The sequence below is a fragment of the Somniosus microcephalus genome, chromosome 12 (assembly GCF_052327205.1).
Source record: "Somniosus microcephalus isolate GS21.2 chromosome 12, FLI_Smic_1.0, whole genome shotgun sequence".
In the NCBI taxonomy this organism is placed as follows: Eukaryota; Metazoa; Chordata; class Chondrichthyes; order Squaliformes; family Somniosidae; genus Somniosus; species Somniosus microcephalus.
Window position 1 is genome coordinate 76,924,041 of NC_140998.1, and position 15,914 is coordinate 76,939,954.

Sequence of the window (15,914 nt, forward strand, 5' to 3'; positions counted from 1 at the left end):
AGCTGCCATGTGGGAGGGAAGAAGAAAAAAAAGAAGAAAATATATATATGTGATAGGGGCCGAGATTATGATCTGAAATTGTTGAACTCTGTTTTGAGTCCAGAGGGCTGTAGAGTGCCTAATCGAAAGATGAGGTGCTGTTCCTCGAGCTTACGTTGAGCTTCCGTGGAACAGTGCAAGAGGCCGAGGACGGTGAGGTCTGAGTGGGAATGGAGCGGTGAATTAAAGTGACAGACCACCGGGAGCTCGGGGTCCCCCTTACGGACTGAACGGAGGTGTTCCGCAAAGCAGTCACCCAATCTGCGTTTGGTCTCCCCAATATAGAGGAGCCCACATCGTGAGCAGCGAATACAGTATACTAAATTGCAAGAAGTACAAGAAAATCGCTGTTTCACCTGGAAGGGGTGTTTGGGGCCCTGGACAGTAGGAAGGGGGGAGGTATAAGGGCATGTGTTGCATCTCCTGCGCTTGCACGGGAAGGTGCCAGGGGAAGGGGTGCTAGGGGTGGTAGAGGAGTGCACTAGGGTGTCGCGGAGGGAGCGGTCCCTACGGAATGCTGAAAGGGGAGGTGAGGGGAAGATGCGTTTGGTGGTGGGATCACGCTGAAGGTGGCGGAAATGGCAGAGGATGATCCGTTAAATGTGGAGGCTGGTGGGGTGAAAGGTGAGGACAAGGGGAACTCTATCGTGGTTCCAAGAGGGAGGGGAAGGGGTGAGAGCAGAAGTGCGGGAGATAGAACGAACACGGTCAAGGGCCGTGTCAACCATAGTAGAGGGGAATCCTCGGTTGAGGAAAAAGGAAGACATGTCGGAAGCACTGGTATGGAAGGTGGCATCGTCGGAGCATATGCGGCAGAGACTGAGAAACTGGAAGAATGGAATAGAGTCCTTACAGGAGGTGGGGTGGGAGGAAGTGTAGTCCAGGTAGCTGTGGGAGTCAGTGGGCTTGTAGTGAATGTTAGTCAATAACCTATCCCCAGAGATGGAGACGGAGAAGTCGAGGAAGGGAAGGGAAGAGTCGGAGATGGACCATGTGAAGGTGAGGGAAGGGTGGAAATTGGAAGCAAAGTGAATGAAATTTTCTAGTTCAGGGCGAGAGCAGGAGCCGGCACCGATACAGTCATCAATGTACCGGAAAAAGAGGTGAGGGAGGGGACCCAAGTAGGACTGGAACAAAGAGTGTTCCACATATCCCACAAAAAGGCAGGCATAGCTAGGACCCATGCGGGTACCCATAGCAACACCTTTGATTTGGAGGAAATGAGTGGAGTCAAAGGAGAAGTTGTTCAATGTGAGAACAAGTTCAGCCAGGCAGAGGAGGGTGGTGGTGGATGGGGACTGGTTGGGCCTCTGTTCAAGGAAGAAGTGGAGCACCCTCAAGCCATCCTGGTGGGGGATGGAGGTGTAGAGGGATTGTACGTCCATAGTGAAAAGGAGGCGGTTAGGGCCGGGAAACTGGAAACTGTTAAAGTGGCGGAGGGCGACAGAAGAGTTGTGGATGTAGGTGGGAAGAGACTGGACAAGGGGAGAAAAAATAGAGTAGAGATAGGAAGAGATAACTTCCGTGGGGTAAGAACAGGCTGAAACGATGGGTCTACCAGGGCAGTCCTGTTTGTGGATCTTGGGAAGGAGGTAGAACTGGGCTGTGTGGGGTTGGGGAACTATGAGGTTGGTGGCCGTGGGGGGAAGATCTCCAGAGGAGATGAGGTCAGTGACAGTCTTGGAAACGGTGGCTTGATGTTTGGTAGTGGGGTCATGGTCCAGGTGGAGGTAGGAGGAGGTGTCGGAGAGTTGGCGTTCAGCTTCCGCTAGGTAGAGGTCGGTTCGCCAAACAACAACAGCACCACCCTTGTCAGCAGGTTTAATGACAATGTCGGGGTTGGACCTGAGAGAATGGAATGCTGCAAGTTCAGAGGGAGGTAGGTTGGAGTGAGTGAGGGGAGCAGAGAAATGGAGACGGCCTATGTCTTATCCATTATCTTGTTTAACACAGAAAGTACAAAACCAAGCTCAGAAACATTGACCTTTGAACTAGCCCATTGTGTTTATGCATAAACTCTTATTCTTCTGTACCTATGTGTAAACTATGCATGCCAAGTGAATGCACAGCATGCTTTCTGTACAGACCTGTACCCACCACAGACCAAAAGTTGTTTGCTAACCAAAATGAGCTCCCACAGTTTGTCGTTTACCTACTGCCTGTTGTGAATCTTTGTTTTCACTGCTCGTTCTGTTTGCACTGAAAGAAGTGTATGAGAAAAAAATTGCTTCATTCATCATTATAACAAAAAGAAATAGAATAAGGGGGGTTGTTCAATGACTGGTGCACATTTTCATTGCAGTCTAGTTTTGATTACTACCTGCATATTCCAGTAACATCGTATGTTATTATTCATTGGTTGTAATTTGGCATTCATTAAATAAAATAGAATCACATCACTGGGATATGATTGTTGTACTTGATTATACTCCCACCAACTAAATATTATATTGTACCTATGACACCAAACCAGGAAAGCAGCATACAGTGTGTTCCCTGTTGATGTGTGGCCAGCACCCAGAATAGACATTATTATCATGTGTCATTTATTGAAGAAATTTGAAATATTAACAAATGTGCTACAGGAAACTTTTGATTAACCGGCCACTAAATAACCGGAAATGTCGGTTAACCGGCAAAATTCAGGAGTCGGGTCAGATAACTTTTTTTACTTTTAGTTACTTTTTTTTACTCATTTCTGGCTGTGCAAGCGTCTAACTGAAGCTGTTGCTAAGCTACAGAGACGCTTGCAAGCTGTGCTGATTGTTTTGAAGCTGTTGCTAAGCAACAGGGTTTGTTGCTAGATACGGAGCTCAGAAGCTCCATATGTTTTAACTATAGCGCTCGATTCTCCGGCATTGTTGATAGACCGGCACCAGCTCGGTCCCGTCTGTGCCGGATACCAGAAAGTTTCCTGTACATTATTCTGTATCTACTTCATCTCCTGTGCTATCTTCTTTGATATCTTATATCGTAACTACCTCTGAGATCTGGGACTAATAGATTTTTGCATTAATACTTATTTTTATTACACTCCAGCTGCCATTGGTCCATCTTTATTATGTTAACATTTTTGTATTGGTTAATATTCCTGCATGTTTGAAACGGACAAAAGGTTTCACAAACTTCATAGTACAGCCGTCCCACTATTTTACCAAGCTCATGGAACCTAGTGTTATTCTTCTGTAAATATTAGTCTGGAAAAAAATGGATTTGTAGGTTCTCTGCTAAGGTATATTGGGGGAGAAATTCAGTATCGCCCCGTTTGGGGCACTAACTTTTGAAAGCTAGTAACTTAGCACCAGGCGCTAATGATTCCCAGCTTTTTCAAAATTCAGTGTTTGCGCTCCAGGAAGGAAGTGGAGCGCTAAATCAAGCGCTTCACTTCCTTCCTGGAGCGCTAAAGGACGCAGGCGGGGCGGTAGTGGTGCACATTGTCCCGTGCAGCACTGCCGCGATCCGAGACTCCTTCCCTCCCTTAAAGGGAAGGGCCATCGCTGCAGGCTTTGCATTGGGACCAGTGAGCTGGTCCCCGATGGCGGCCGTGATCTGGCCCGATCAGCCCCATGCACTGCAGCAGATTGCTGGACTGATCGATCGCGGCCAAGGAGCGATCAAAAAACTTGAAGCGTTGATAAAATTTTTCCCCTACCTGCGCCAACATCCCCTTTTATTTGCGCCTCTGAAGCTCCCGGCCTCCCGATGAACGCCTCCTGCAGCTGTCGGTGTTTTCGCCCGGCGATGCTGCAGGGGGCGGAACCGAAGTTCGGGTCCGGGGCGATGCACACAGCAATGACATCACGAACTCCGGGCGCAGGAGATTGTGGCGCAATGTGTTACCTGCACCGCAAACCTCACGGCCAATTTAGTCGTTCATCTGGCTGCGCCCGGTCGGTAAGTCATCAGCGCCCCGTTATCACCCCCTCGCGGCGCTAACGGGAAGCGCTAACCAACCGAATTTCTCCCCCTTAGACTTTAATAGTTCTTCTGTTAATTGCTGGATGAAGCTGAAAAAGTACCCCTTGTAATGTGACAGATTTTTCTGTAGTTCCTCTTTAGGTAATACACTGATTATTCCTCAGGGCTCCCCGGTGTAACAATGGTAATTATAGATCTAAGGATCAGTTTAAAGCTGTGCTCAGCTACTCATGAGATTGTCATTGTGCATTCATACATCAGCTTCAGATGAATGAACAGTGATTAGAATACAATCTCTGGACAGACTCTTTGGGGGGAATTTTAACCCTGAAAGACGGGCGGGTTTGGGTCGGGTGGGAGGTTGAAGTGTTAAAATCTGAATCCCTACCCCAACCCGTCCACTTCCGGTTTTAAGGAGGCGGGACGGGGGCGGGCAGCCAATCCGCTCCCAGGAGGTGGGTTGGCCCTTTAAATATGATAATGAGGCTGGAAGCCTCAGATTTAACCTGCATTGCTGATTTAATTGTGGCCACCTGGGGTTCCCGGGCCTTGGGAATCCCAGCAGCTGCAGCAAGGCGAGCACAGTCTCGGGGAGCACTCCTTGTGAGCCGGGGGGAGCAGGGGTGCTTCCCCCCAGCCCCCCAAGCTCCCCCACCATCAGCCCTCCTCCATACAAACCCCCCGCCCCGGGATCGGAACACCCCCCTCCTCCCGAGGTCAGGGATCCGACCCCCCCGCCCCGGTGTCTGGGATCGGACCTACCTGTGGCTGCTGCCTCTTCTCCAGCATTCCCCACCCAACTGGAAGCCAAACCTGTCAATCAGGCTGACTTCCGAGCGGGGAACCTGTCAGTGATGTCACACACTCGCTGTGGAGTTAAAACTCCACATAATGTAGGGTTTCCTGCCCGCTACTGCCCCCCCTCCTCCCCACCGCTCCCAAGCGGGTCCAAAAGCTAAATTCCCCCCATTGTCACAGCTGTCTCAGCTCAGAGCTCTTCTTGTGCACCAGGTGTCAAAAACTGCTTATTTGGAACGATAGGTTGAAGCACATAAGTTGGTTGCAATTATTTAGCGCGGTCAGAAATTATTGCAAACATGTTTATCTACTGGATGCTTCACAGCTAAAAGTCGATGAAATCACCTGCACCCTTCACCTGCTAGAAAACAAAGGAATGCTCTCTGATTGTCCTTACATCTATGATACATTTTGTTGTGTTTAGGATAAAAGAGAAATTGATGCTTCACTGATGCTGGGCTTGACTCTTCAAGGACTTCAGATATTTCAGGTGAGGTTAGAAACAGTTTCATACAAGGCCAACTTGTGTTCCTCCTAAAAAAGCAAAATACTGCAGATGCTGGAAATCTGAAATAAAAGCAGAAAATGCTGGGACGACCTCGACCTGAAATGTCATCAACCCGAAATGTTAACTCTGTTTCTCTCTCCACAGATGCTCCCTGACCTGCTGATTATTTCCAGCATTTTCTGCTTTTATTTCAGATTTCCAGCATCCGCAGTATTTTGCTTTAGTGAAAGTTTACCTTCCTCTATCTAAAACTTTTTCTTTAAAAGCAATTAATTTATTTTGATTGTCCACAAATTCTGCAGTTTTGCTAGTAAGAGACACAAAAATAGCTTTGGTGATTACATAGAAATTTCAAATCAAGCTCTCCATGTGATTCAGCAGAAGGCAAAAGGTGCTGATATGGAGCTATAATTACACTGTAATCACTGTACTTCTGTACCATATCCAAAAATAGAATGTGATTAAAATGCTCTATTTTCCTGAGCGTCCAGCATAAATAGAAACATTTTTCAGGTGTCTGTGTTTTATTCTCATGATTTTATACAGAATTCAGCTTTTGGGTTTTTGTGTGATAGCCATTTAGTAAAGCAATATGGGCTAGGAAAATGGATTCTCTCATTTTCAGTAACTAAAACCTAACACACCCCTTCCTCACTCTGTCCTCCCAGTACAAAGGATAGTGGGTTCAGGATATAGATAACTGAATATATTACTCACACGATTTAATGTTTTCCAGGTTGTGGGCGAATCTAAACAATTGTTGTATGATTTTCCCTGGACCAATGTTGGCAAGCTCGTGTTTGTGGTAAGTCAGGAGATTTATAACAAAACTTTTTTCCCTAAATTATGAAAGAAAGAGAATCTGTTTCCTCCCAGTAACGTCTTATTGGCTCAGTTGAAATCCAGGATCTAAAAGGAGTCAGAGGTCAAAACCGTACTAGAGGAGGATGGTTGTCAGTAGAAGGATGCACCTTGCTTTAGCATTATTCACAGCTCCATGTCCCAGATCGGAAATCTGAGTTACAAACACACAAACTAGAACATTTATTTCAGCCTCATCAGAAATCCCTATGCATAAACAGCATCCTTTTTGAAAAATACTAAATACACAGAGAAGTGTGACCTCACAGCATGTGGTTGTGCTGGAGTAAAAACGTATATTTATGTTAAAAGTATCTTGTACATTTCTTAGAAATACCTTTACCATTTTGTGATTGTTACCATTGCTCTTTAAATCTTAGGAAGTAATAGATTATTACCCGTTTACTTAGTGACATATGAATATAGACATTGATAAAGTAAAGATGAGGGTCTGCCCAGTACAAACAGTGTACAGTGTAATCTTAAAGGAGTAACTATCCCCTCCAGAAGAGTGGAATATCTTTTGGTCTTTATCTTTTGCCAGGTTTAAAGGAAAAGGAACCATTAATGGTAATCATTTGATAACGCAACAGTGTTCATTTCATTCTTGCTGGTCTTTTTACTTCATTGAAATGCATAAGATTATCACCAAGATAAATACAGATAAGGGGGGCCATTTGGCTCATCCAGTCCATCCTTCCATATAAAATTGCCTTCCCTTTCACCATCACACCACTTAACTGCATTTTGAATGCCCCCCAGAGTTTTTGCCTCCACTCCCCTGCCTGGAAGACCACTGCAGGTAATAGTCACACTTTGGGCTTTCTGACATAATTCTTGAACTTGCCTTTTCCCAGTTTGTGCCTATGGGCCCTTGTCCTGTAGTTTATAATCTTCAATTCCTCCCCATACACATTTAGGCACACGGTTGAAATGTGTCTATATTTTAAATTGCATTATACAGAAAACATGGAAAATAAGTTTAGCATGTGTTTAAATTCACAAAAGTTATGTGAAATGTTGTATTTGAAATAAACTTCAAATTCTAAATGTTGGAACAACTCAACATGCTCAACTGAATGACATACTTCAAAACGTGAATACAATAAGATTTGATTTGATGCATTATCACTTCACGGTTTCAAGGTTTAGGCTGAAATATTTGCTTGAATGAGTCTGAGTTCAGCAATAATAGTAATTATAACTTGATGCATCTGCTTTTTAATGAGTATACTGAAGTAAATAATTGCCTCACATACAAAGGAATGCAGAATTTATATCTTGTAGCTTAACATTAGTGGCAACATTCTGTGGATTCAAACACCAAACTGCAAACTATTTCACTAATTTGACCAGCTGGCACGTTCTGGTGCAGAAAATCATCATCACAAAGCTGCCAGTAAAAGCACAACCGTGAAGATTTAAATACCTGCGTGACACTGTGATTTGAAAAAAATCGCTGTTCATCTCCACACATCTGCTTAGAGTGCTGCCAAGTTTTTATTCCCACAGTCTGAAAAATAATTCAGCTTTCCATATTAAATGTTTGCTCGTCAGCAAACAGAACATATTGGACTCTTTAGGAACAGCTTAGCTGCCATCAAAAAATCGACAGGTTGATATAGCTAGAAGACACTTTTGTGATGTCAGAACGTGCTAACTTTAGGATTCTTGCGAAAATGTCCTTAAAGGATGATTTCAACTCTATTCTCAGGGAAAGGAATTTTGCAGATCAGCAGCACTAATCAACACATGTTCCCTTTGCCACTGGATGGGGGAGGGGAACTTGACCCCAGTCCATAGGGTGGCTCAGATTAAGATTTGTCAAATGCCTCTCGTTATGGTTGCATTTGCTTAAGTACAGGAAACTCTTTTTTATCCGGCACCGACGGGACCGGCGTGGTGCCGGTTTATCAAAAAGTCCGGATAACAGAGTTATAGTTAAAAGGTACGAGAGCTCCGAGAGCTCCGTACACAGCAAAAAAACAAAGCTTCCCTGTTGCTTAGCAACAGCTGCAAGAACCACCAAGCGCCCCTGTTGCTTAGCAACAAGTGCAGAAAGCCCCGATTACACAGCCAAGAATCAAGAAACGGCCACAAATATGAAGAAAAACTTAACTGAACCTACTCCTGAATTTTGCCGGTTAACCGAGATTTCCGGTCGTTTGGGTGCCGATTAATCGAGAGTTTCTTGTACTTTGTATGTGATCAGACAAAGCAGAAATTGGCCATTTTCTGTCAGTTATTTTGTTCCGAATTTGCAAGATTTTAGCCATCTGATGTCAGCAAATGCAGTACAATTTTCATCCTATTCACGTACACACATTAGGGCCAAACTTCCACAGCCCTTCCAGCGCAAGCCCGCTGCAATTCCAACAGGAGTGTGACAGTGGAGCCAGAAAATACCTGGATACACCAGGTCCCTGCCTGCCTGTGCTGCTAGTATCCACAGGGCCTTGTAAAGGGTAGAACTTCTGTCCACCCGTTACAAGATAACCCATGTCAAGAGTGAGCATGACTGGGAGCAGGGATCCCCAGGCCAGAGGTTTCCTTGGCCCTGGCCTCTCAGAGGCCTTGCGTTGAAGTGACAACCGGTATGCTCAATGTGTCCTTTGCTCTGATTCACTAGAATTTAGAGTCAAGCTAGTTACATAACCATTTTTGATCAGGTGGTAGGAAGTTGACTCAAGTAATTAAGTTTACAAATAACCTATCCGATGAATCAGGTTTAAAAGCAGTCTCTGATTCTTTCATAGACTTCACTGATATTTTGACAGAGGGCAGTGACTGTTTAATCATGGTTGTTTAGGACGTTAAAACAACCCATATGATATTTAACTGTTAGCATATGATTTTCTTCAATATTTGTGCTATTTACTTTTGCATTATTAAAAAAACTGTATCTGTCAGAGCTCTTTCTACTTAGGGAGATGTTCTGGGAATCACTCATTTTTGAATATTATAAATGTAAAACTGTTACTCCATTTTGAATTTAATTTCCCCTCCACTTTTTACTCCCTTCCCTATATGCCATACATTTTAACTCAGCAAATAATGCAGTCAATCTGCTCCCAGGTTTCTTCTTCTTTCAAGCTAGCTACTAGGAGGTCGTTAAGAGGCCTTGGGCCATTTGCCCTCTGATTTTGAATCTTTCCCTGTGGGGAAGCACCTGGCCTCTGCTCTGCACCTCCTTGAGAAAATGGCTGAGATCAGGAACTTCATACATGAGAAATAATGGCCACGAATGTATAGGGGAGGATGTTGACATACCAATACGTCATGCAACCATTCTGAAAGTATTTTGATAACATGTTCAAAATTGATGGAAAAGGCTTATTTTAAATTGATATGAAGTTGGCTGATGAATTGTCCACTGAAGAAACTGCATCTGAAGTAAACCAAAGCATTTGCAAGCACAATAGATGTTACTGCGACATTTTACTGCTAAGTCTTTGAGGCTTAGTGAAATCTTGCCAGACAAGGCTTTGTTGCTGTAAATTAATCTATTTCTAAATATAGAACTTTGCCAAATGAAGTAGTCCTATATAATCACTTACACAGTATTTCCGTTTTACAGGTGTATGTCTCAGCATTGTGTAAAAATCTGCTATATTCTTTTTGGTTCTGTAATAATGGTTGAATTATAAGAACTCTCTTTGGAAACCTTTTCAGTTACCATACACTTCTAGTCTTAAATTGCCATATAATTCCTCACAAATTATGCAGAATCTGCAGGCCCAAGTTTATTTATTTATAATGGAAATAACTTATGTAAAGTCATCACTCTGACTGCGCAACTTGGCCACAGGGTTCCCACAATTCTTCCAAAACGCTTTCCATCAATGATTGCACAGATTTTGCCCTTTGTTTATAGGGGAAGAAGTTTGAGATCCTGCCTGATGGTCTGCCTTCAGCTAGAAAACTCATTTACTACACTGGCTGTCCCATGCGCTCCAGGCACCTGCTCCAGCTACTCAGTAACAGCCATCGTCTCTACATGAACCTGCAGCCAGTCCTACGACAGGTCAGGAAACTGGAAGAGAATGAAGGTATTTTTTAAATCCGGATATTTTAGGGGTAGCAGTATCAGTGTAATATATTGGATTCTGAATTTCCACTGAAATTAAGTGTTACATTTGCACCATAGTTGCTGAGCAGCTCTCATTGTTTCTTCAGTTCTGCCAGGGGAAGTGTGATGGATGGCATGTCATTCTTCCTCAGAGCCACAATGCTATGTTTTGTGGTCTCATGAGAGCCATGCAGTGACTTGGGCCACTTAACTGGAAATATCTGCATGTCAACATATTTCAAATAGCACAGCAAAGCCCGTGACATTATATTTGAAAGTTTGATTAAATATTAGAGTAGGAAGTAATTAATAAAATTGAGAGAAATTTTGGGACATATCTTTATATAATGTATTAAAATCTTACATCTGCATTCATTTCCTGGTGGTGCCACTTGACTTCCTATCACACTTCTGGTGTCACATTTTTTCATTATAAATTCTTATTTCCATATTTATAATGGAAATAACTTATGTAAAGTCATCACTCTGACTGCGCAACCTGGCCACCAGGTTCCCACAATTCTTCCAAAATGCTTTCCAAAAATGATTTTCATCCTATGTTTTTTCCCCTCAGTAACTGACATTTCTGATGTCCCAAATTTTTTTTAAATGACATATTTTTCAAGAACAAGATTAAATTTGACCATTGAATTGTCTTTTGCATATTTTAATGCCTTGATTAATTTTTTTACTTGAAGACCTTAACCTTTCCCAAAAGGCTCAAGTTGATGTTTTTGCTCAGAGCTGTGATAATGAGCTAAAATTTGATTGTGCAATCTAAGCATATGCATATAATTAACTTTGCAGGCTGCATCAATACTGTCCGTCAGCTAAATAAGGGGTATTTTTTCATTAGCTTTTAGCAGATTTTGCTCAACAGTCTTTTGGAAAAGTTAGTGTTATAAACCGCACCATCTGAATACGTCAATTGGATTACAGCTGTGTAATGGCTCCCAGATTGTCTATATAATCTAGCATTTAAAAATCAGCTTAATAGTGTACCACCTGGATACAGTACATGGTGCTTGGACTTTTATAGGGAATATATGTCAGTAAATTGTATTTTATTTAATGAATGTTTTCCAATTAAACACTCCAAAATTAGTAATGAATCTTTTTTTTCACCAAAGAAAAAAAACAGTACAGAGAATCTTACATCAGTGATACCATGGAATTGGATATTGAGCAGTTAGAGAAGCGATCCCGAGCCAGTGGCAGCAGCGCAGGCAGCATGAAGCATAAACGTCTCTCCAGGCACTCCACAGCCAGCCACAGCAGCTCCCACACTTCAGGCATCGAGGCAGACACCAAACACAGGGACCTTGGACCAGAGGACAGTTTCACTGGAAACATCCTTCATAGGAAACTCAAATCCTGCAACTCAATGACCAGCCATGGCAGCTCACACACCTCGGGCGTTGAGAGTGGTGGAAAAGACAGAATAGAGGATGACTCACAGGATGATGGTAATCCAACTGGATAGTGCTGCAAGCTGACATTGCATCCGCTTCATTTACTTGTTATTACTGTCATAAAACCTAACAAAATCACTACAAAAAAAATGATTAACAACTAGAATAAGACAACCGACAGAAAGGCTTCGTTTGCATGCCAAGCATTTTGGTTCTGAGAATGGAAGAGATAAGAATTTCAAACATTTTGCCTTTTGTAAGATTCTTACATGACAAGAGTGTTGTGACATATTCTGTTCTGCTTACAGAGCGCATCTCAATGGAAGTGTTTTCTGAGAAAGGACAATTCTTTTGCTTCATTACTCTTTGAACAAACTGTGGGACGAGTGACTTTACTGATCAAGACTGATCTGCAGATGTTTTCCCTGAAATGTTTTCAATACTCGAGGAAGTGGGGGTAGGGTCTGAAAGGCCATTGCTGGAATCAGCCTTAAGTATATCCTTCCATTGGATATCATGGGTGTGGTGGAGGGTCAGAGGTGACATTAATAGATTTGACCTTGAGGACTGCTTCCCATCGAGTACAATTTCTGATTTACTATTTTTTGAAACAATTCATTTTTTTAAAGAATAAATTTGTAAACATTTTGTAACATACTTGTGTGGTATAAACAATTGTTCTCAAAACATAGTAGGATAGACTTTCCACTACTGGTACAGTGTACTCACAAATAGATAGAATCTTCTATAAAGCTGACCAGAAGTGTAGTGTGCTGATTGCATATATTTTTCAATGGTCAGTTCATTATTACCATTATTCATAGCTTCAAGTACAGCTTTAGATGCGTGCAGGGAGACAGCTTAATGGTGAGACCAAATGTGAAATGTAAAAGGATGTGGACACCTAATGGGAAGTGTCAGAATCAGGGGCCAAAAGATCTTCAAGCTTTTGGATAGGTTTCAAAGGCATTTCATCCCAATATTTGGCCAAGACTGGAGTGGGAAAGTGAAAGGAAACCCAAAGTGGAGGCATCAAACAGAGTCAACAGGCAAATAGCAGAGCTACCTAGTTTCCAACCCTCTGCTTGAAGGCTGATGAAGCAAAGGTGGTGCTGCTTTAGGTGATTGCAAGGAGGGTGGTTCTGTTTGCAACTGTAGGGCATCATCCCTGTAGTTCAGCAGTGCAGCGTGTCTTGGAAAAGGTAGAGGCAGGTGTGAGGGCTTATCTGACTGTTCCTGTTACGACTACTACTACTTTGTATGGCTGATGTAGATGTAGAGCAACAACTATAATTTTGCATTTAGGTGGTTAAGCCAATTAATTGTGTCAGGAATAACAAAGCATATCACTGTAATGCCTCCTTCGTATTTGTGAATCGGGCATTGAGTCGTTATATGTTCCATGGTCTGTTCTGGGTGGCCACAGTCGCACACTGGAGAGTTTTTAATTCTCCATTTGTGCATCAAGTATCCGCATCTGCCATGGTTTGTGTGGATGCGGTTTAGGGTTGCCCATAAGCTTCACAGAAGATCGAAGCCAGGGATCTTCCGTGTTGGGTCTTTCACGAGGTGTTTGTGACTTCTTGTGAACTCCATTCGGCTTTCCGAGCATCATCAGGGTTGAAGTTGCGTTGTCGAAGGTTAAGCGCGTGGGTCCAAACGGGCTTGCGTGACTCCAAGTGGTGGTGAGGGGCATTGTTGAGATCCTGGTGGATGGGGAGATGTTCGTTTGCCACAATTTGCTGGATTTCCTGGAGGGTTGCGGCATCGCGGCGAATGGATGGGGAGCGATGTGTGACAGCACGGGCAGCCAGGGTGTTGGGGTCGACTTGAGGGTTCCAGTGATGCACCGCTTTGCAGTGTTCCATTGGACATCAACAAGTTGAGTCTGGCTACTTCTGGTCCATACCGGTCGGTGCACAGTATTCGGCTACGGAGTATACAAGGGCCATCGCTGATGTCGTAGGGCTGATGCTGATGCTCCCCAGCTTGTGCTTGCCAGTTTCTGGACCAGATTGACCCTTGTCTTCATCTGGGCAGCTACCTTCTTCAAGTGGTTGTGAAGGTTAGTGTGAGGTCCAGCTTCACTCCGAGATAGGTCAGAATGGGGTCACGTCGCACAGTGTTGCTGCTGCTGTGCCAGCCTTATTGTGCATGTTAGCTGCAGTTGTCCTTGCAGCAAATGGCACAGCTTTGTATCTGGCTCTCTGTTTACCTTGAGATTGCGAAGACACTTCCCCATAATCATTGCCAGGTAAGTGTTCCAGAGCCTGTAGATACAGTTGACGGCGCCTTGTTATGACCAATCAAGCTTATGCTGGCTGTTGATCACCCTAAAATGTAGTACTACTTAAAATCCAAAATACTGGGCATTAATTTTAGTCAGGACTTCAAATATCATATTTGTGCCATCAGGTGTGCAGTCATGGCTTCCCTTGGGAATTGGAGCCTCTGCATACACTAATTATCAGTCAAAGTGAGGTCTGTGTATACATGTGGGTGTGAGGGTACTGGCCGTTGGGCACAGAATACATTGGCCTAACCCATCTGGTATCCATCTGTTGGTCTTCCTCTACCTTTAAAAGAACTCAATTATAAGGGGATTTCACACCTAATCTAGAGCCGTCTTTTGTCTCTCCACTAGTCCTATCACCATCTCGTCTCATTTTGAATACCTCTTAATGTCTCTTCACCTCTCTTTTGTTCTCTCATCCCCATTTCCCAGCCCCCAAACTGGCCTTTTAATCTGTTTCATTTCCTGTGCTTTTTCAGTCCTGACGAAGGGTTTCGACCTGAAACGTTGACTCTATTTCTCTCTCCACGGATGTTGCCTGGCCTGCTGAGTTTTTCCAGCATTTTCTGTTGTTATAAAGGGATTCTCTTTGGGTAACCCATTGTGGCACTAATGTGTCAGCCCTAGTTCAGTGCTAACACCCTTCCCTCTGAGTCAGAAGGTTGAATCTAGAGAGTTGAACACATAATCTAGGCTGACTCTTCAGTGCAGTATTGAGGGAGTGTTGAACTGGCAGAGGTGCCATCTTTCGGTTGAGACAGTAAGCTGAGGTCTGTCTACCCTCTCAGGTGGACGTAAAAGATCACATGCCACTATTGTTCTACTTCGATTAGTGTCAAGGGAGTTGTCCTGGTGTCCTGGCCAACATTTATCCATCAACCATCACTAAACAGATTATCTGGTCATTTATCTCATTGCTGTTTGTGGAACATTGCAGTGCGCTAATCGGCTGCTGCATTTCCCTACATTACCGCAGTGACTCCAATTCAAAAGTACTTAATAGGCTGTGAAGTGTTTTGGGATGTCCTGAGGTCATGAAAGGCACTAAATAAAAGCAAGTTCCTTCATCTTTATTTCTAATGGAGTTATAAGGACAAAAAGGCAATGAGCAATTGCCAAAAAGGTTCTTGAAAACATTACGTGTTGGCAGAAAAAAAAATCAGAAGTTACAGAATTGGGCTGAAAGCTATGAACTGAATTTTCATACTGTGTTTTTAAATGAATTTTTATATACAACTTACATTTATATAGTGCCTTTAACGTGAAGAACATTCCGAGGTACTTCACAAATAGCTGCAGGGAAAATGGGTGCCGAGTCAGGAAGGGAAAGAATAGGAGGGCTTGTTTGACTATTCCATTGTTCTCCTGGCTGGCCTCACATCCTCCACCCTCCATAAACTTCAGCTCATCCAAAACGCCACTGCCCACATCCTAACCTATACCAAATCCTACTCACCCATCATCGCTGTGCTTGCTGGCCTACATTGGCTCCCAGTCCCTCAACTCTTCCAAACTAAAATTCTCATCCTAGTGTTCGGATCTCTTCATGACCTATCTCTGTAACCTCCTTCAGCCCTACAACTCTTTGAGAGGCCTGCATTCTTCCAACTTTGACCTCTGATGCATCCCCCATTCCCTTCACCCCACCATTGTTGGCTATGCCTTCAACCATTTAGGCTCCAATCTCTGGAATTCACTCCCTAAATCTTTCTGCCTCTCCATCTCTCTCTCCTCCCTGTAAGACCCTCCTTAAAGCCTAACGCTTTGATCAAGTGTTTAGCCACCCCCTCCTAACATCTCCTTCTGTGGCTCAGAGTCATTTTTTGTCTGATTGCGCTTCTGTGAAGCCCCTTGGGACTTTTTCCTATTTTAAAGGTGGTATATAAATGCAAGCTGTTGTTGTTGCTGAGAGAACAGCCATGGATTATTGATGCCATAATGCACGCTTCATTATCCCCGGCGGGTTGGTCAGGGTTCTAGCTGAGGATGCTGTAGAATCTTCACAGGCAAGCCTAC

At 43.6% G+C, this 15,914-nt stretch overlaps 1 protein-coding gene across 3 annotated transcripts in view; it reads left to right on the forward strand.

The window, feature by feature from the left end:
• The window catches only part of frmd6 (FERM domain containing 6), a 135,153-nt gene that overhangs the window by 104,615 nt on the left and 14,624 nt on the right, over positions 1–15,914 (forward strand). For all 3 annotated transcript variants that reach the window (XM_086003167.1, XM_086003168.1, XM_086003169.1), the window contains 4 exons: positions 5,180–5,245; positions 6,000–6,068; positions 9,999–10,173; positions 11,324–11,659. In XM_086003167.1, the coding sequence (XP_085859293.1) occupies positions 5,180–5,245; positions 6,000–6,068; positions 9,999–10,173; positions 11,324–11,659 (646 nt within the window). The remainder of the gene's footprint in view (positions 1–5,179; positions 5,246–5,999; positions 6,069–9,998; positions 10,174–11,323; positions 11,660–15,914) is intronic.